The following is a 21648-nucleotide window of genomic DNA, read 5'->3' on the forward strand; positions in this document are numbered from 1 at the left end:
ATGTGTTATTTTTATGTATTCATTGGTGGACCAGACTGAAGTCACCCACGGGCCTGAAGTGGCCCGCGGGCCGCCAGTTGAATAGCCCTGGTCTAAACTATCACAGTCTCAGGTTTTATCTTGCCATCTGACCTTGTGACCCCTGTAAAATGCCACAACCTCCCCATGAAGCTAAACTGGAAGGAGCAGGTGATAAAAATCAGATGGACGGATGTCCCAGAATTCAAGTTTTAAACCATTAGAGTCTAGTGACTGGTGGCCCGGGGCCCAAATCAGACCCACAAGTAAACTCAGTTCAGCCCTTCAGTGGGTTAATTTTTAAATAAAACTAGATTTTAAACCATAAAACAAACACTTAATAGCAGTAACTGCTGGATGTCTGGCCCCTGAGCTCTTGGCTTTCAGTAACTGAGGCCCTCTGATGAATTTAGTTGATAGCCCTGCTCTAGACTTTACAGCTTCGATGCAGGCTCAACAAACCTGGGCCATTATAAGAAGTCCTTGAGGTTGAGATCTGCCAGAGGGTCCTTGGGCTTTTTGGGACTTTGACCTGCAGGTCCTGGAGAAATCTAAGAAAACAGGCAGAATGGAGACTTCATAAAGTGAGAGCTTTTAAATACAGCATAACCTCTAAATAAGAACAAATCTATAGACTTGCTCAATTTCAACGTGAATAAACTGAAGTTATTATTTTGGGACCCAGAAGAAAATGCAGCGCTTCTCATGCAGCCTCAAGCTGTTTGAAGAATGCTGGTGGTTATTGATGATCAGATTTTTTTTCCTGCTAGCTCTCCTCTGCGATGTCCCTGCTTTGCTCTTTGTTTTTGTGAACTTTTTCAGAGCTCCTTTTGCATACCTTCCGAATTGTAAACTATGGATTTGTTCAGCTGGTCTCTCAACGCAATTGATCAAATTTTCTCAAGAAGACAGGGTGACGGAGCGCTCTCTTATCTCGGAAACATAACTGAATTTATGATAACTGGATTCTGTTTTTTGGAGATGGTGGAAATCTGGATTAATGACAAATCTGTAAATGTCAGCAGCTGTTTAAGCTGTCTGGAATGTGTGTGCTGGGGTTGGCAACACTCAGACTCTGTGCAAACTATCTGTGGACCTGTATCAGAGCTGAGCAGGCAGGACTGTGGAACTTCTGACAGTGTTCACAGATGGTTGGAAGGAAGAGATCTTGGAGAAGTTGTAAGCCCGACTTAATTAATCACAATACGGCTGTTTGGAGTTGCCATGAGATGTACTACCAAGACTGTTAAAGGCAGATGTGGAAATTAAAAAGCTCAGCCTGACCCAAAACAATGTTAAATCTGAATCAGGCTCTGGCCTTGGAAGGCTGACTATCAATTTATCCTTGGATGTTATGGAAACAAGATGCTTTGATCCCCTTCTCATCCCCTTCCCTCCCCAATGACGTGGACCTGTGTCAGAGCTCAACTGAGCTGGCTGATAAACAAACACCTCTTAACAGGACTATGGCTCTACCCACCCCCTCGTGTTTCTTTTTCCTAATCTGAAAATAAGGCTGCACCTCCCAAGGCAGCAGCCTTAGTCACCTCTGTCTCCCCATGTCAGTTGTTTATGTTGTTCTTTGACGGGCTGTAATGAAAATGCAATTCCGTTGTGCTTCAGTGCAATGACAATAAAAGCTGATTCTGATGCATAATTCCTATTTTCCCCTTGAAAAACAGATTAGATCTGTTGTAAATAAAAAAAAAGACTTGTATCTAAAATAATGTTGTTCATATTACCTCCTAGCTGAACTGCTATAACTCTGTATTGTGGTTCAGAACACAGCAGCTTGTCTTTTAACACAAATTAAAACCCCTGAACATCTCTCCCCGGTGCTGGCTTCTCTTCTATGGCTGAAAGGTTCTTCTAAGGTTTGATGACCTATAAGTGCTTTACAAAGTGGGGGCTGCGGCCCCCTGTGAGGCCACCAGGGGGCGCTAGGGGCCCCCAGAACACTGGAGAGAATAAGATTTTTTTTTTTAAAAAAGCAAAAATAAAAAATAGGAATAATAATAATAAAATTGCCCACTAGGGCAATCTGTATCTGTCATTTTCAGATAAACAGAGAGCGAGGTTCGATTTCTTTTGTTCTGTTCTTCTGGTCAACAGTTTGTTGAAAAGTTGTTCCCTCTGTGGTGAATGTACTTAACAAGGTCCTATTTAAACACAGCCTCACATAACAAACCATTGTCTGCTGGGATGTTTCCATATTTTAATGCAGGGGTGTCAAACTCAATTACAAAAGGGGGCCAAAATTAAAACATTTTTCAAACTAAGGGCCAATTCCAGAAACTACATTAACTCCAATCAGAACCCGACATATTTTCTTGGTCACAGGTTCCTCAACAAGAGTTTGATCGGTCTCATTAGATGTTCTCTGTTGTGCCTTCAACATGATAATCAAAGATTACTGAAAAAATTAACGAGATAGAAGTATTTTACGTTTCACATATCATCTTGGGGCCAGAGGTCAACGAGGGCCACATTTGGTCCCCGGGCCTTGAGTTTGACATATATGTTTTAATGTATTGTGTATTTTAGAATGGTTTAACTGAATGTTTTTAACTGAGTTAATAAAGCTTTTTAAAGTTTTTAAAGTTTTTTTATGACATTTTTAACTTGTGTTGCTTTTATGAGCAGACGTCAAAGACAAATCTCCATTTCATTGAATGTTAGGGACAATAAAGTTGAATTGATTGATTGATTGATTGATTGATTGATTGATTGATTGATTGATTGATTGATTGATTGATTGAAGTTGTTTTTTTTCAGTGGGAATAAAGTACAGTGTTTAAAACATGTTAGTTAATAACATTTTTATGCTCAGCAGCTGTAATAATTAATTGAATATAGTGAATAAAAGTTAAAACATTCTAAAAATTAATGTTTCTTTACATATTTTTTAACATTGTTTGTGGATTTGCGAGGGGGGCCTTGGCCAGAAGCTAATGCTGTTTGGGGGCCATGGCATGGAAAAGTTTGGGAACTCCTGACCTATAAGGCCCTAAATGGACAGGCTCCTTAAACCTGTCTGAGCTTCTGCAGCCTTGTGACCCCCAGATCCTTCAGATCTGATGATCATTTATTTTTAGTTGGTCCAAGGTCCAGTTTAGTCCACAGGGAGATTTAAGCTTTTTCAGCTGTAGCACCGAAACTTCCTTTAAGTGTTTTTAAGTCTCGTAAAACAGATTTGTACTCTCTGACTTTAAATATGACATGAGTGATGCCATTTTGCTTCATTTTAATGTTTTTTTTTTTTAATGTCCATATTGTCAACCGTTACGGAAAGGCTGTGCAAGTTCTTGTGCAGGAGCAAGGTGGCGCTGAAATTATTTGCATTACTTTTAATGTAAAAAAAAAAAAAAAGTTAAAAATGTACATTTTCAATATTTATATGAACTGTTGGAACAGATTAAATTCATAATAGAGGATCTATTATATATATATATATATTTTTTATCTGACAAACAATGAGCATGGACTTTTTTGTTTTTGACCCAGTTTGACATGACTGTCGACGAGAGAGAGGGCCAGCACCGGAGGAGGGGGCATGCCAAAGACACCATCTTAGCACCAACGTAACTGGTTTGTTCCACTTTGGAGTAAGCTGGTGAGGGAAGAATCAGTTTTGTGTTGTGTGTTTCCTTGACTGATGAAGCCTTCTGGATGGAAGGTGAAACATTTCAGCACAAAAAAAAGAAACTTGCCCAGATGACCTGACTGAAAAATGTTGGAATGACAAACAATCCTGCATGTTGTTTTGTTGTGTGGTGTGTTACCGGTGCTCCGGGTGCAGCAGCTCCAGCCACCCCAATGAAGGGAGGCCTCATCATTGGCTGCCCCATCAAAGGCTGTCCCATCATGGGTGGCATCATTGGTGCTCCCGGCCCTCCTGCAGGAGGCTGGGAAGGAACGAATGAGTATATATTTTTTAATAACAGATTTATCTGTTTTCTTAAGTTTTAATTAAAGCTAACCAACAGTTTGTTTTTGTTAATAAATTGTATAAATACAGAGAGAACTCACCATGCCGAAGCCAGGCTGTGCACCCATTGGTGGAAGCAAAGCTGCGCTGGGCGGAGCTGGTCCTGGAGCTCCAGGGGCTCCAGGGGCTGCAGGGGCCTAAAAACACAAACAGATGTCACTCATTACCAGAATAATTCTAAAACAAACTTTGACATTATCATTACCATAATTTCCAGACTATAAGCCGCTACTTTTTTCACACACTTTGAACACAGCGGCTTATACAATGCTGCGGCTCATTAATGGATTTTTTATTTTTTTTTGACAAGCTAACAAACTTCATGCTATCAAAACATTTAGCCTCATCACACCCAGGTCCTCACATAGCTACGTCTCTTCATGGGTGGGTCCTCATGACCCAATGAGGCTACCTGTATAAATAAAGGTAAAAAAAAAATCTGACCAGTGAAATTACCAAACAGGTCATGGTGGACCAATGAAACCAGTGGAAGGGAGGAAAGAACAGGGAGTGGACCAATTCCTGTCTATCCTCCCTCACCCATTGTGCCCCCAACAAAATATTTGCAGCCACTCGAAAGCATAAGCTCAAGGGCGCAGCGCATTTGAGATGAAGAAAACAATCAATGACTTCCTAGTAGGCTACTGTATTTACTTTTTTTAAAGCAGCCGTGTTACAAGCACTGTTCAGAAACAAAAACATTTCCTGTATGTATTTGTGTATGTTACTGGTACATATTTAATTAAAAGTTTTAAAAAATCTTTCTGTGTAAATATCTCATGTTACAATGTGGACACCCATAGCTTATAGACAAGTGTGGCCTATATATGTACAATTTATTTAACTTATTTAATGGGTGCCTCTTAAATTCAGGTGCACTCAATTGTCTGGAAATTACGGTATGGGGCCAACAAAATATACAACTTGTGTCCTGAATGTTTGTGATGTCTAAAGATTGATAGTTTGAGTCTTTTATTTTGAAGCTGTCCTTGCAGTTCTCACCATGGTGGCTCCAGGAGTGCCCCAGCTTGTAGGGGCCACCTGTGGGGTCCAGTTGGCTCCTCCTGTCAGCTTCTTCTCACTGAGTGGGTCCCTAAAAGAGATCAAAAAGCAGAGTGCATATTAGGTTATGTGCAAGTGAGCTTCACATCAATCCCTCATGTAATTTCCAAACACAGTTATTTTCAATGTTTCTTTTTCATATTTATGAGCATATTGGTAAAAATATTTTCCATCTTTACTCCTGTGGGAAACGTGGAATATATACACTGTAAATCAGCCAAAATCTACTTTATCTGTTGGCCAAGGGTTTAACTAACTCAAAAATAAAATAATATTCAATATTTGGGACATAAACAGAAAGTAAACTCCTAAAATTGTCCTAAATTAATATTTTTACAGACTAACAGCTCTGCCTTATTATATCTATTTGCTAATCTTATTATAAAAGCCAATATGTAGTCTGACCAACAGCACATACACATGAGCCTCACAGCTTTCACACTTTTATCACTTACTTTTTCTTCATTCCCAGATCTGGAACAGATAAAAGAAAAACAAATCTAATTAATTCTGACGTCTGTGATTTTAAAAAGAACAAGATTTGAGTTGTTCAAGAAGCTGCAGTGTACCTCCAACCAGATTGGCCAGGGACGAGTCCAGATCTCCCCCGATGGTTTTGGTGGGAGGCGGAGTGGCGGGGGGGATGAGTGATATCCCTCCAGTTGCGACTGGAGTTCCCATGCTGCCAGCTGTGCTTCCAGATGTGCTGCCCCCGGTGCTCTGAGGCGTTACAGCGGGCATCAGCAAGTCGCCTAATCCATCAAACACTGGAGGGGGGAAAAAACATCAAAACCTGATTACAAACTTTGCACTGACTAATCCAGCTAACACAGGCAGAGGGCAGATGTGAACGCAGGCGGTATGGTGGTGGTGTGTGTGGGGGAGGGGGGGGGATTCCAGCTGTGGCAGCAGTCAGCTGTGCAGATGGAATCTGCAATGTCAGATTGGACTGTAAATATGACTGAGCTTTCAAAGGCACACATTTATAGCAACTCACGTGGCCAGCTGCCCCCAAGTTCAGGTTTAACATGGTGGACACACATGAACAGAGATAATGAGCTGGGTGTCATCAAGGCCAAACTGACAGAAGGTTTCATTTTTAATCATCTACACCAGCAGTGTTTAAATAATAATAATGCTTCATGTTGCCTTTATAAGGAAGTTGGTCCCAACCTAAGTAAAGAGATGACACATCTAGAACCAGAGTGTGTTTATAGTAGCATCTAGAGGATGACACGGGAGTGAATTTTCACTCCTGTCCTGTCCTGGCCCCACAGAAAAAATACTGTCCTGTCCCAATCCTGGTCCAGAGTTAAAAAAAAAAAAAAAAACTCCTGTCCTGTCCCACTCCTGGTAACATGACTCCTGCTCCCATCCTGCTCCCAGTCCGAATCATTCCCACTTCTAAACCGCTCCTGTTTTTTTCTCTTCCATTTAGTCTTTAGGAAATACATTGAATTTGATTTAATCTTCTACTCATTCCTTTATATATTACTTTGTGTTCTGCAGTTTTATTTCAAAATATTTGTCAACAGGAACAGTTCATCTGTGGTGAGAGAGAGACATTTATTACCTTAACCCAAAAAAAAAAACCTTCACTAAAGGGCACAAAACAAATAATATTTGGTCTGTAGTCCCTATAAAAAAAAGGTTTGTAAGCTCAATAATCCAGGTAGATAACAACAAAATGGTTAAATCATGTCATCTGGATCTGTTTCTTAATATGAAAATATGATGTGTGTGGTTCCTATAGGGGCAGCAACTGGTAGAGCTGCTGCCTCTCAGCGAGCAGGTCCCTGGTTCAAACCCCGGTCCAGGGGCCTTTCTGGGTGGAGTTTGCATGTTCTCTCCGTGCATGCGTGGGTTTTCTCCGGGTACTCCGGTTTCCTCCCACAGACCAAAAACATGCATGTTAGACTGATTGGTAACTCTAAATTGTCTCTAGGTGTGAATGAGAGAGTGAATGGTTGTTTGTCTCGTTTGTCTCTATGTGTCCCTGTGATGGACTTGCGACCCGTCCAGGGTGTACCCCGCCCCTCGCACAGTGATTGCTGGACATGGGCACCAGCGACCCCCGTGACCCAAAATGGAACAAACGGGTAAAGAAAATGGATGGATGGATGGATGGATGGTTCCTATAGTTTTTCTACAGAGGATCAGCTGCTGAGTCCCTGTTTCTAGCTCTTTTGGAGGTCAGTTACAGTAAATCAAAAAATAAAAAAACAACAGTACATGGGTCACACCATGAACCCAGACATAACATATAAAGTTACATTTTACAAATGCATTGTGCAAATGTTTCCTTTAAACTGTGCCATTACTGTCATGTTTTAAATTGTTTAAAGAATTTTTTTTTTTTAAAGTACCAAGCAAGAAAACTCAACAAATAAAAATGCTTAAAGGCATTATTATACATTGGACGACATCCTCAAGAAGTTCACAATCTATGTAGTTGAGGTAACGAGCTTGTTTTGGTGAAGCAGGATGTCGTGCAGCTTACCAGACTTCAGAGCATCATTTACAGACTGGATCATTGCAGGTCTGGTGTTCCAGAGTGAAGGTTTATTGAAAGAAAAGTACAAAATAGTGGCGCCTGTCCAAAGTTTTTTTCTTTGTCCTATTGGTTGGTTCCCACTCCTGTCTGGTCCTGTTAACTTTTTGTCCTGTCCCATCCCAATCCTGTGAGTTATATTAAAGTTGACTCCTGTCCTGCCAGAATCCTGCGGGAATCCCGTGACCCGCAGAACTCCTGAAAAAATGTCATCCTATAGTAGCATCACAAGAGAAGCCCTGGTGTCATCAGGCAGTTGCTGTATAATCCAAAAGCCAGCCAAAATGGCTAACAAACACCACCAGACACAGAGGATGCCTTTGTGACCTGTTAAACAGCATTACCAGCTTTTGAAGGACTTCAATAGGAGTCATAATGTGGGTTTGCTTGAAGCTGGGTGGCGTTACTGAGCTATTGATATTGGTGTTATTGCAGAAAATCTTGGAAACAAAATTTTCAGTCTTTCTCCCTCCTTGGATGGCACTAATCTGGCCTCCAGCTCTAATGTTAAAAATCTTGGTGTTATTTTTGATCAAGACATGTCTTTTATCCCCCACATTAAAAATGTTACTAGAACCTCCTTATTCCACCTGCATAATATCATTAAAATTAGAAACATCTTGTCTAAAAATGATGCAGAAAAACTGGTCCATGCATTTGTCACGTCTAGACTGGATTGCAATGGTTTATCTGCATGTCCAAATGCTTCTTTAGAAAATATTCAGTTGATCCAAAATGCTGCTGCCAGAGTCTTAACTGGAGTTAGTGGGGGGGATCATATTTCTCCAGTTTTAGTTTCTCTCCATTGGCTCCCTGTCAAATCCAGAATTGAATTCAAAATCTTACTTCTAACCTACAAAGCTCTCAACGACCTAGCTCCATTTTATAGTTGAGATCTTATTGTTCCATATTTTCCTAACAGAGCACTTCGCTCTCAGACTGCAGGTTTACTTGCGGTTCCTAGAGTTTCCAAAAGCTGAATGGGAGGAAGATCTTTCAGTTATCAGGCTCCTCTCTTGTGGAACAAACTTCCAGTTTCTGTCCGTGAGGCTGACACATTGTCCAGTTTTAAGACTGGGCTTAAGACTTTCCTTTTAGATAAATCCTATAGTTAGGGTTGGCTTGTTGTGCTGCCTTAAGCTTATACTACTAGAGGACAAATTTACCTCCATCCATCCATCCATTATCTTTACCCGCTTATTCCATTTTGGGTCACGGGGGTCGCTGGTGCCCATATCCAGCAATCACTGTGCGAGGGGCGGGGTACACCCTGGACAGGTCGCAAGTCCATCACAGGGACACATAGAGACAAACAAGACAAACAACCATTCACTCTCTCATTCACACCTAGGGACAATTTAGAGTTATCAATCAGCCTAACATGCATGTTTTTGGTCTGTGGGAGGAAACCGGAGTACCCGGAGAAAACCCACGCATGCACGGAGAGAACATGCAAACTCCACCCAGAAAGGCCCCTGGACCGGAGTTTGAACCAGGGACCTGCTCGCTGAGAGGCAGCAGCTCTACCAGTTGCACCACCGTGCTGCCGACAAATTTACCTAATTTCCTTAAATGAATTGTTAAAATTTAATAGTTTTCATTTGAAATTATTTCTATCTTAATGTGATTTTTGACCTGCCATTGTGTATCTGTTCTTCCTTGCTCTTCCTTTCAAACCCAGCTGGTCGAAGCAGATGGCCTCTTGTCCTGAACCTGGTTCTACTAAATGTTTCTTCCTCATGAGGGAGTTTTTCCTTTCCACTGTCGCCTTCATGTTTGCTCAAGATGAGAGTTCTGTGATGGAGTTAAATTCAAAGCAGTCTGCTCCTCAGATAAATAGTGTTAAATTATTATTTTTATATATGAATGTTTCTGTTCAGTGTTCTGAGATGACTTCTGTTGTGACTTGGTGCTATACACTGTAAATAAACTCAATTGAATTATTGTGAAAACGCTTTGCATGTGGGGCATACAAATGTCACTGGAGCCTAAAGTTCCACCCAATGGGTACATGAGTAGACCCACATATTTTGTGACAATTCCAGTTACCCAAGACAGACCACAGTTAGGATTGTTGTATAATGTGCCAATAATTAGGGAACTCCTGTGAATCTGCACCTTCCATACAGATCCAGGTACTGCACTTCTTACAACTCCCCATGTCATCCTGCATCGTGTCTCAACACCTGAAGCCAGACTACAGCTTCACAATCCCACCTGGAGACTGATGCTCAACACCTGAGCAAATATGGCTGCATTTGAAGAGGTGATATAACCATAAGACCTGGATTGATGATGAGTTCAGTGATTAATCTTGGTTTAACATTGCCATGGATGAGAATTGCATGCATGGCAGGAGGACGGGAGAGGACCAATCCTGCTAATGTTGTAGAGAGACACACCAGTGTTACTCCTGGCATTGTTGTTTTAGCTGACTTCATGTCACCTGTGGTGATTTGGGGGACCCTGATGCCACAAAGCTATGTCAATAACATCTTCACGTCTTACCCCTCAGCACGGTGGTACAGTCTTCCACAACTAGCATGTATCTATGGTCCGCCTTCATCATGTTGACGTTTTCCTTTGATCAGCCAGTGTCCCTGATTTATCCCCAGTCAAACATATGTGGAATCAGCTCAGACATCATCTTCGACCCAGCAGCACTCAGTCAGATTTAAAGGACCAGTTCCAACAGCTGTGGGCTGACTTACCGCAGGAGAAGATACAGAGGCTGGACAACAGAGTTCTGTATCGCTCTCCTGCTCTTATAAGACCTGAGGGGGTGCCACACCCTACTGAGACGGGACCAGCAGTGTGCCAGTGCTGGCAACTCAAATTAATTGCTGTTACAGTCACATTTTCTTTCAATACATGCAGTTACATTTGATTTTTATGACTCTGTTTGTGTGCCTAACATTTGTTGTCAATGTGTATGAAATTCTTCGTTAGGATTTTTTGTCAAATCCATCAGGTCCTTCTCAGTCACCTCATGTCACTTCTTACATACTTGGTGCAACGATGAGCATAAATTATCATTTTTATTTTAAAGGCTTTTTGGTACATTAGCATGTGCTAAACCCAAGTATTGGCTACTAAAATTATATAGCTTGAACCTGTAGTTTGCAAAAACTACTGGACAAATTTAGATCTGAACGTGTTACAACAGGCATTGATGGCATGTAGCTCCTGTTTAAAAGGTTATGGGCAAAAAAACAAACAAACAAAAAAAAAACAGTAAAATATCTTGTTTCATGCAACATCAGTGTTTTGCTGCATGCAAAGCTGAAGAGTCCTTAAAACACATAAAGAGGGGAAGCCATCCAAACTGCACATGCTACAATGCCTGCAGAGTCAAACTCACCATTTACAGATTAGAAGAAGCAAGCAATGGCCCAGCAGAGAGGAAGGGGCGTGGATGAGAGGGGGAGGAAGATGGTGGCAAAAGGTGAGAAGAGATAAGGTGGACAGCCGAGGGGAGGGAAGAGAGAAAGAAAGGAAAGCACAGCATTTGTGAAAGTGCTTGAAGAGAAAGAATCAGTGCAACAAAGGCAGTAGTGCCGAGGAGAGACGCAGTCAGCAGAAAGAACAGTTTAACGTCAGGAGACCAGTGACAGCAGTGTCTTGGTGCCTCAGTCATGCACAAGTTAAGCTGTCTGCAAAAAAAAAAAGATTACGTAGGTCTGCTGCACAGATAGCTGGGTTTAAATAAAGCAGATCAGATCAAAGTGCATCAAGATGAAGATTTATGGGCAAAACATGTTTATTTTTGTTTTTACATTTCACAGAGCAGCATGAAGTAAAAGACTTCTTCCATAAAACAAACTGAAGAGCTACTTACTCGAGGCATCAAAGCCACCAGAGGGTGCTGGTGTGGAGGATGCAGGTTCTGCTGCTGAAGCTGGAGCTCCAGGAACCGCAGAGGCCGGTGGTGTTGAAATGGAGCCCAAAGCATCAAAACCCGTCTCCAGGAGGTTGTTCTGCATCGGAGCCAAGGCCGGAGCCAGGGCCGGGGCAGCGCTGGGAGCAAGCGTGGGGGAGATCAGGCCTGAGGGACATCACACCCACAGCTCAAACTATAGGCTGAAGGGCTGACACACTTAATGGCATGCTGTTACATCACTGGATCTTATTATTTAAAAAAAAGTTTGAAATAGTACCAACAGAGAGATGAAGGGACAGGAGCAGGTAGATATTCAAAAGATGAGAAGCTGAGGAAATGTCTCAACTAATACAGGACAGTAACAATTATATTTTATAACTTAATCATCTACCGCACTACTTTCAGCAGACATTGTTGTAGTTTTTGTTCTTGCAAACAAAGCCCACAGTCGTGGAAACAACTAAGTGTTCTTAGTTAAATGGAAAGTTTTTTGAACAAATAATATTTTACCTGTTTGAATTACCACAGTTTGAAGAGAAATAATTTTGTCTTGACTGTAACAAGAGGCTAATAGTCAGTCGGAGTGAGGCCAAGACCAAATAGACTTCTCTCCTAAAACAGTTCAATCTCTAATTTGTATAGAGGTTTATGCAAATGCTATTTTACAAGCCTTAACCTACCATTTAAAAAGAAAATTATAAAACCAAATAAAATGTCTTCAACTGACTAACAGAGGTCAATTTTTTTTGTTTTGTTTCTACTTTTTTTCATCATGAACTACATGGCTGAGAATGTATACCAGCATTTTACCCACCATCAGTTTCACATTAAGGATTCTGGCAAAGATTGTATGATATTGTAGCAGGAAGTGCACCAGGTTGTATTGGAAGTGTTACAGCTAGCTGCTGCCGCAGCTACGGTGTTTATGATGGAAAGCCTAAGTCACGTTCATAAAATCCCATAATTTTGGAAAACTGAGATTGTCCCCTAAAAAATAATTTGAGGAAACTAAACTTTTAAACAGGGCGGCACGGTGTTGCAGTTGGTAGAGCTGCCACCTCTCAGCAAGAAGGTTGTCGGATTTAATTCTGGCCGAGGGATCATTCAGGGTTGAGTTTGCATGTTCTCTCTGTGCATGTGTGGGTTTTCTCCGGGTGCTCCAGTTTCCTCCCTCAGACCAAAAACATGCATGTTAGGCTGATTGGTAACTCTAAATTGTCTCTAGGTGTGAGTGAGAGAGTGAATGGTTGTTTGTCTCATTTGTCTCTATGTGTCCCTGTGATGGACAGAAGACCTGTCCAGGGTGTCCCCCGCCTCTCGCACAGTGACTGGTGGATATGAGCTCCAGTTAGTTGCATTTGGGCCTAAAAATTCCGTCCCGGCCCGAACCCGTGTTATATTTTCCGAGCCCGATCCAAAACCGACAGATTAACCGTAATTACAGGCCCGAACCCGAAAAAAAAAAATAACCTGACTTTTGTTTTTGTTGTTAAGCTTTAACTGTTTTTGTAAGCAAATCAGTTTGGCATGATATTTTAAAAACATATTTCCAAGAAAGGAAGATGCAAGATTTCTTGTTTCACCAAATGGATATAAACATACGAAATGAACAGACTAAAAAATCAACTCTAAAGAGAGACTATTATACAGATGAACAAAAATATTTTTAGAGCAAAATTATTTGGAAAAATATAGAACAAGGTTATTTTAAATGAACGTGCTGCTCGCTTCAGCTTTTGTAGATGCTGCTACTTCCTTCAATGTAGATGACAGCAGGTGTGGAGACGCGCACGGCCGGTGATCAGCAAATCCATCTGAAGTTTAACTGAACTGGTTTTTTACCTCTTTAACCCGGCCGGTCGGACCTGCCTCCTCCTCAACAAGTAGATTAACACAATTTTATATTGTGCATTCTTATTTAGTTTTATTTCTGCTGTATGATTCGTAAAACCTCATCAAAGCCCGAGACCAGCCTGGCCCGCACATTAAACACATTATTATGGCCTGGACCGGGCTTCGGGCTCGGGTTAGAAATGACAGCTCTAGCGCCAGTGACCCCCGTGACCCGAAAAGGAAGAAGCGGGTAAAAGATAATGGATGGATGGAAACCTTTAAGCAATTAAGAACAGAAAGCCTATCCACCATTTATACAGGCAGAACAACACATTTATGCCACTTGAAAACCTTCCAACTCCCAGGTAATAACACTAACCATTCTGTGAGACTGGAGTAGCTCATAAACTTGTATTTCAGGTTCAGAAAGTAGTGTTTACATGATACACTTTAAACCTTTTTTTAATTGGATCTTCTTTTTAAGTGAGAGCATTCAACTTTGGTCTTGGTCCCCCATGGACTAGCTCTTAGCACGTGAATCTGTCAGATCTAACCTGCTTTTCTCCAAACTTAGGTCGATCAAAGAGATATTTACAACAGGTAAGATATGAATCATAACCTTTCCACAGATTTCCACTTCAAAACATTTGACCCATCACACATTTTAAAAAATAAAACATTTTCCACAGCCACTGTTTGCAATGCGTGCGCACAAACTGTTTAATAAATGTAAACAGAATGCTGTAAAAAAACGTAATGATGAAAATCTTAAGCGTGCGTAGCGTTTCTGAGCAGCTAATGTAAAACTGTGATTCAAACTCATCAACTATTAAAGAACAAATAAAAAGAGGAGGCCAAGCTACAGGCAGAACGTTGACAGGAGGGTGCACGGTGCAGGCTTTTCCAAATGAGCCTCTTTAGAACTGCAGTGCACTTCATGTAATCACACGTGCCAACTTTGTGTCACAAAATTGAATAATGCATATTTTTTAAATCAGCATAAACATTTTATTGACTACTACTTTAAACTTTTTAGGGGACCCAGTTTTTAAATTTAATAATGGTTTTCATGAAACATGAGAGTGAGTGGAGTCTAACCTCCCAGAAGGTCGTCTCCTGGCCCCCCAGGAGCAGAAGTCTGAGTCGTCTGCACAGGGCCACTGAAGGAGTCTACCAGATCATCCGGTTTTCCACAAGATAGCATGAAGGACAAGAAGGCATGAGAGGTCAGTCCTGGACCACATACTTGAAGCTTGATAGAGGTTATGCTAACAGTACTTCTGTTGAAGTGTGGTGACAAAAGACCTGATGGTACTATGAATAGTGTACGAATAGTAAATTATACAATGTGCTGTATATGTAAACACACAAACACATAAACTAGGAGTTGTAGGATACAAGAGTATCCATACGGCACATTATACGCCCCTCTGCAAACTGCTATACAGCAATACAGCAATCTATAGCATTGGCCAAGACAAGCAAAGACCTTGTATAACCTTTGACCTTGATTTGTGACATTGCTCTTAGAGCTGGCAAGATGAAAAGAATTCACAGCATGCCATGTAGTAGTGGTACAAATTTGTGTCGAGTTTTATTAAACTATCTTGAGCGGATCGGAAGTTATGGGCCATACAACAAACCCTATTTCAAATTTGACCTTGGCTTGTGATCTTGACCTTGAAGCTGGGGCGATGTCAAGTGCACAAGACACTCTGCCTAGTGATGAAGCGTAAGTGTGTGAAGCTTTGTTAAAATATCTTGAGCAGATCAGAATTTACGGACGCATGGACAGAGACTGTACCATATAACACACGTGCCTTCGACAGGCGAATGTAAAACGGAGACAGGTAGAATGCTTTTGTACTATATTTGACTTGATAAATTCCTATTGTTATTGAATGGGTCACCAGAATCTTATTGTAAGAGAACATAATAACTAAGCTTCTCTTGTGCGTTTGTTTGGTTGTACAGTACCCAGCAGGTCGATGACTGGCTTTGGTTTTGGTTCTGGCTCTGGTGGAGACGAGGCCTCTGGTGCTGGAGGAGAAGCTGGGGCAGAAGTGGGAGCAGGAGATGAAAACGTATCTGAACCAGAGAGAAAAACAAAAGGACATTACACCTAAATAATTACTTTCCTATTCCAATTTAAATTCTTGGAAGATATGTATGTTGGGTTATTCCGCTTGTGTATAAAGGTTGAGGGACTCATGCAAGCAGGAGGAGAAAGCAAGCATTCCTGCATCATGACTGTGTATCCACCTCCTTGCAGCGTGCACCACGTGGAAGTAGAGGTCTGCATGTGCATACAGACATCAGTGCCATGCCAAATAATAAATAGAACTTGTCGGGTTGCACGCCTCATAGAGGAAGGAGTGGAAAACAGTGATGCAGTAAATATAAAGCAGCAAAACTCACCCGTCACAATGTCTCCAGCCAGAGCCGGCTCGGGCAACGGAGAGGGCCCGCGTGAAACAGCAGGAAGGTCTAATTTACCAGCGCAAGCAAAGAGGCAGGATACGAGAAAGAAGAAAACCATGGAGATTAAGGAGCAAAGAAAAACGTTAGCGTGGCAGATCGAAACACAACAAAGGAAGCCACAACAACAATCCGGTGCTTGACGAGTGGGTTGCATGCACATTTCTCATACCACTATGGGTGGGGGGGACAAACCAGGACGAGTACGGAAAAACAGTTGACACAAGAGTGGACATTTAGAAACCAGAGGAGACGGAGAGGCTCCACACACAGAGAAATGGATATCAACTCTTGTACCTGCACCAAAAAGGTCTACGCTAGGAGTGGTAGCAGCTTTGGATTCTGTGGTGGGGCTTTGCTCAGGCATAGAATCAAACATATCTAAGAACAAGGACAGACAACCACATGGACATTCAGATTTCAAGTCTGGCGCATTCAGAAGGATGAGTTAAGAGAAGGGATGAAGAAAAAGAGCATTTTGTTTAAATAATAAATGTATAAGCAGCTGTGTAACTCTTCAGTGCAATGCAAAAGGAGACAGTGCAAAGTTAAAGGGGAATATTACTTTGATATGAACCACTTTTACTCATTTCTGTTTTTCGTCTGTCAAATTGTTGCTTCGTAGATGAAGACGTGGGTCTTCTTGTGCTTTTAAAGTTCTGTCTGAAATGTTTCAAAGTTAGCCAAGATAATATTTATGAATTTACCTCAAAAACTGATGCTGCCTTTTTTCACAAACAAACACACACACAGCTGTGTGACTTCTTTATTGTTGCCATGTTGTTCTTGGTGTTAGTTTATTTTAGTTTATCGTGAATTCAGTTAGTCAGGGAAATTTAATTTTTTTAAACATGTATTTTGTCCTAATTCAATTAGTACTGGATAAATTAACATTCAGCTGATCTGTCTAAAGTGGCAAAATAAAAAGTTGAGGAATTAGTAATCCTGTGGAGGAACTAGGGTTGCCAGTTTTCAGAAACTGAATAAGAAATACTGACTGGACAGGAGCTACCATTTTGTTCATTTCAACTAGCCTTTTGCTATTTTTAGCTGTTAGGTAGCCTTTTAATAGATTTAGTTAGCTAGCATTTTGTTCCATTTAGCTTATAGCTAGATTTTTATTACTTTTAGCTATCCTTTTTGTTACGTTTAGCTCCTAGCTAGCCGCTAGCCTCTCGATACATTTAGCTGTTAACTAGATTTTGGCTTGCCATTTCCCACATTTATATTTTACCTAATGTCTTGCTCCTTTTAGCTATAGCCTTTTGAAACTTTAAGCTATTAGCCAGCATGTTGCTACATAAAGCTTTTCACTAGCCTTGTGATACTTTAAACTAGTTTTTCTACTTTCAGCCAGCCTTTTATTAGCAAGACTCCATACTTTTACCTAGCTTTTTTGCTCCTTTTAGCTAACATTTTGTAACTTTATACATCTAGTTAGTGTTTCTTTTAGCTTTACCTCAGTTTCAACTTCTTCCACAAATTCTAGCTGAAGTCATTCAGTACACTCGGCTTTATTCATAGAAGATCGAAGTCTGTGTTCAAATTCTGCTGTCACTTGAAAAGTTGTTCAAATATAAAGACAATAAGCAGCTTAAACAACAAACTACATAGCTACTTAACCACTTAATCAAAGTAGGCTATAGTTTTGTGTTGAATTAATATCTCCCACAGCTGAAAAACAACATGACTCTTCAGCTCTGGTTTTGACAAAATTTCATTCATCTATAAGCACATTTGCACTTTCTCTTAAGAATAAGGAACAAAGTGTTTTTCTTATCAACCTAATAAGGAATGCATGTTTATTTTATTTTATTTTTTCATATAATGAATGATTCCTTATTTTAATGAACAGTTGGCGACCCTAGGAGGGAGCAGCAAGCTGCTTTGTTAGGAAGATGCAGATCTCTCAGATGTACCATCATCTTCTTCTTGTCTTTTGTTGAAATAAACACAAAATTAAAATCTTAAAAGTAAAACTCTTCATTCTTTGGAAGGGACAGATTTAAATTCAAAATACTACCATCAAAGGTTATTTTGATGGTACTTGAAATTTGTGGCTCAAAATTAAGGATTGAACGTTCAAGTTTGCAAAAAGTGCCTATGTTTTTTGAGAAAATGTCACCGATTGACCAAAATTAGCAAGATTTATCATTCATGGGTCATCATTATAAGCCAAACTCATCTGGACAAAAGTGATGGAACTATACTTTTGTTGTGGTTAAACAAGTCATGTTGTGCAACTTATTTTCAGATCATACGAACTCGTGCAGTGAACAAAGCCTTTGTCACACTCACAAATATGAGCTCAACTGAACAAACCATCTCATTTGTTAATGTTTTGAAGTAAACGAGGAAACTAAAGCTTCTGACAGAAAATCACTTTGAGCATAAATTCTGAGATTGAGCAATATTCCCTTTTAACTAAAGTGCAAAGGCTACAATAAAGCATTCTCTATTAAAAAGTATCAATAACACTATTAACAAACAGCAGAAGAAAACTGTTTTCTTCCAATAAATTTTGGTAGTTTGTTAGTATTTCATCAATAATCAAAACAAATTGAGCCACCTCTGTTAGAAAATAGTAAAATAGTCATGTCCCTTTTAAGATCAAATATACTAAACTGTTGGCACTCAAATGGAAAAAAAACTACCACGTTGGGGATTGTTGTTTCCATTCAGATTTTTTGATTGCTACAGAGGCAGTCAAAATGTTTGATAAACTCTAATCGAGCAGCAGAGTAATTATGGAGAGTAGAAAATTAAGCTGTAATGCAGGGGCTTGTCTCGTAATCATCATTGTTACTATCATCATCATCATCATTAGTAACAAGAGCAACACATAAAGATTAATCACAACCTTTGTTATCAGGTTCATTGTCAAAATGCAGGGATGCAGTTAGAGGCAGAATGAGGACTTTACCACCAAAGATATCTAGAGTCGGGACGGCTGCAGACTCTGTGGTGGTGGTGTCAGTGGCGGCTGTGGTAGTAGTGGTGGAAGGAGGGGCAGGGGCAGAGGGAGCAGCGATGGGAGCGATGGTGGTCGGCGCCTCGCTAGAGGTGGGAGGAGTGGTGGCGGTATTGGCCTCCGTGTTGGAAGGCCTCATAGCAAACAGGTCCAGCTCTGGAGCAATATCTGTACTTCCCTCTGTCGTAGCGAATGGGTCTTCAGGAGGAGTAGCAGGAGGTGGTGTTGAAAGGTTGGTTGGTGGTGTATTGTTAGAAAAGAGGGAAAAGGAGGCATTGAGGTGTGGTTGAGGCAAAAAAAAAAACACTGAAAAGTATTTTTTATGAAGCCAAATGATTCTAAAGAATGAAACACATGATTCATCATTAACTTCGGTGCTGCACCCACCCAGTTAGAGATTCAGAGAGATTTATTTGTCATACACACCACATGTGGTACATGAGGTGGGACGTGGGGAGTAACATCTCAGTAACTTGTTGCTTAACGCTAAATGTGTTAAAAAATATGTATTATAAAGGCTAAACAAACTAGATTAAACCTGACTCAGACACTCACCGTCCACTTTATTGATGAATGAATGCCATCAAGGATGAGGGCAGTTCTTAAGACCAAAGGGGGTCCAACATAGTAGAAGCAAGTTGTGCTTTATAAATGTGTCTGGTGAGGGTATATTTCAGGCATGTAAACTGCAAGATGTCATTTGTCAGGGGTCGCCACAGTGAGTCATCCTCCTCCATCTCACTCTGTCCTCTGCATCCTCTGTCCTCACTTCAACTACCTCCATGTCCTCTCTAACTGCATCCATATATCTCCTCCTTGTCTTTTTCCTGGCAGCTGCATTTCCAACATCCTTCTACCAATATACCCACTGTCCCTCCTCTGGAAATGTCCAAACCATCTCAGTCTGGTCTCTCTAACTTTATCTCCCAGTTGTTCAACCTGTGCTGTACTTCTGATGATCTTATTCCTAATCATCCTTGTCACTCCTAAGGAGAACCTCAACATCTTCATTTCTGCCACTTCCAGTTCTGTCTCCTGTCTTTTTGTCCATGTCTCTGTCTCCAGACCATACAACATATCTGGTCTCACCAGTGTCTTGTAAACTTTTCCTTTGACCTTTGCTGACACCCTTTTTTCACAAATCACTCCTGAAACTTTTCTCCATCCACTCCACCCTGCTTGGACTCTCTTCTTCACCTCTTTATCACACTCCATATTTTCCTGAACAGTGGACCCCAAGTGCTTGAAGTCCTGCACCTTTGTGACCTCTGCTCCTTGTAGCCTCACTGTTCCACCAGCCTCCCTCTCATTCACACACATGGACTCTGTCTTACTACGGCTGACTTTCATTCCTCTTCTTTCAAGTGCATACCTCCACCTCTCCAAGTTCTCTTCCACCTGTTCTCACCACAGATCACAATGTCATCTGCAAACACAGTCCAGGATAGACAAACAGTTCAGGATAACAGATCAAAAAGCTAAGTCCAAGAAGTTCATACTTTTGGCCTGATGAAAGTGACACAGGACAAGTAACGAATTCACCAAAATCACCATAATTTTGTCTTGATTTCTCAAAGGTTCGACAATATTCAGTTCAGTGATAATTTTGTTTTTAACACTATTAATAATGTTATTTATCTGGAAATCATGGATGGGGGCAGCATAAAGTTAATGTCAAAATTTGTTAATAAATATAAAAAATGTAACAGGCACACTGTCACCAAGATGTTCAGCAAATCATTATTTTAAAATTTTCTAGCTATAGTTGGTTTAAAAACTACAGAAGGTCAAAGAGAGCAACCTAATGGAGTTCAGAAAGTATAAGAAAAACAAAAAGGATCAGCAATAATTGGTTTGTTCATCACCTATTATTGTCAAAGGCGGTGACTGGGAAACAGATAACACTCAGTTGTGTGAGAATTAGCTAAAAGCTGCATGGTATGTTGTACTAGAGTATTCCCCTAGTGAATAAAGGGTCAATACGATGAAGGAGGAGGGGATTCATGATTGGGGTGTTAGCAGGATTTGGGGTGAGACAGTAGGCCTTGGACACATGTCTGGTCTACTGTCTCTCTTGAAGCAGAAGCTGCTTTACCATAATAAAAGCAAGAATTCTCAAATTCTTCTCATGTTTTCACACACTCAGGAAATAAAAACCACCCACCAGAACCACCAAACGCATCAGCAGCAGGACCCGTGACCACAGCGGCAGGACCATCTCCTGGGGAGGGTGCAAACGCATCTAGGGTATTGCAGACGCCAATGAAAGTGCCACAAAGAAACAACCAGGCCACCACACACACACACACACACACACACACACATGGATGTAAAGAACAGAAAATGGGCCAACAGATGAAATGGACAGGAAACAGAAATGACAGGTCAGCATCAGGAAAAAGCAAAGAATACAAGAAATATGCAGCCCAGCCCGGTCCGAGCAGTGAGTGATCTAATTGGTCATAAGTTACACGACGAGTTTGTTTTTATTTTTGATTTTTGGAGGGGGCTGCATAAAGCTGCATTCAGTGAGAGCACATCTTGTGCAGGTTTGTGAAATGAAGCAAATTGTCACAAGTTGTTTGTGACAAGAGGAGAATGTCTAGTTAGGGGATGAAAAAAATCAGTCTCTCTTTGACAAACAACTCTTTTCATTAGTAACGAAGCTAACCACCCAACATCTTGGCACCTTTATAAAACCATTAGTAAGTCATTAGACAAAAATGCTAATGGAGTTGGAGACAAATAAGAGGGTACATCCCAAAACAAGCATGAAAAATGTGTATAACTTTATATTTGGCTGAGTTACAGTTATATATATATATATATATATATATATATATATATATATATATATATATATATAT

At 40.7% G+C, this 21648-nt stretch overlaps 1 protein-coding gene across 1 annotated transcript in view; it reads right to left on the bottom strand.

Moving 5' to 3' along the window:
* Positions 1–21648, bottom strand: part of snap91a (synaptosome associated protein 91a) — a gene marked incomplete at its 5' end in the record, with an annotated part of 50799 nt that overhangs the window by 3702 nt on the left and 25449 nt on the right. The window contains 12 exon segments of the mRNA XM_037676443.1: positions 481–569; positions 3801–3923; positions 4048–4143; positions 5009–5099; positions 5524–5542; positions 5638–5835; positions 11458–11664; positions 14431–14502; positions 15310–15420; positions 16108–16191; positions 18734–18979; positions 20946–21023. Coding sequence (XP_037532371.1) covers positions 489–569; positions 3801–3923; positions 4048–4143; positions 5009–5099; positions 5524–5542; positions 5638–5835; positions 11458–11664; positions 14431–14502; positions 15310–15420; positions 16108–16191; positions 18734–18979; positions 20946–21023 — 1406 coding nt within the window.

The sequence above is a fragment of the Nematolebias whitei genome, chromosome 5 (assembly GCF_014905685.2).
Source record: "Nematolebias whitei isolate Nwh7 chromosome 5, NemWhi1, whole genome shotgun sequence".
NCBI lineage: Eukaryota > Metazoa > Chordata > Actinopteri > Cyprinodontiformes > Rivulidae > Nematolebias > Nematolebias whitei.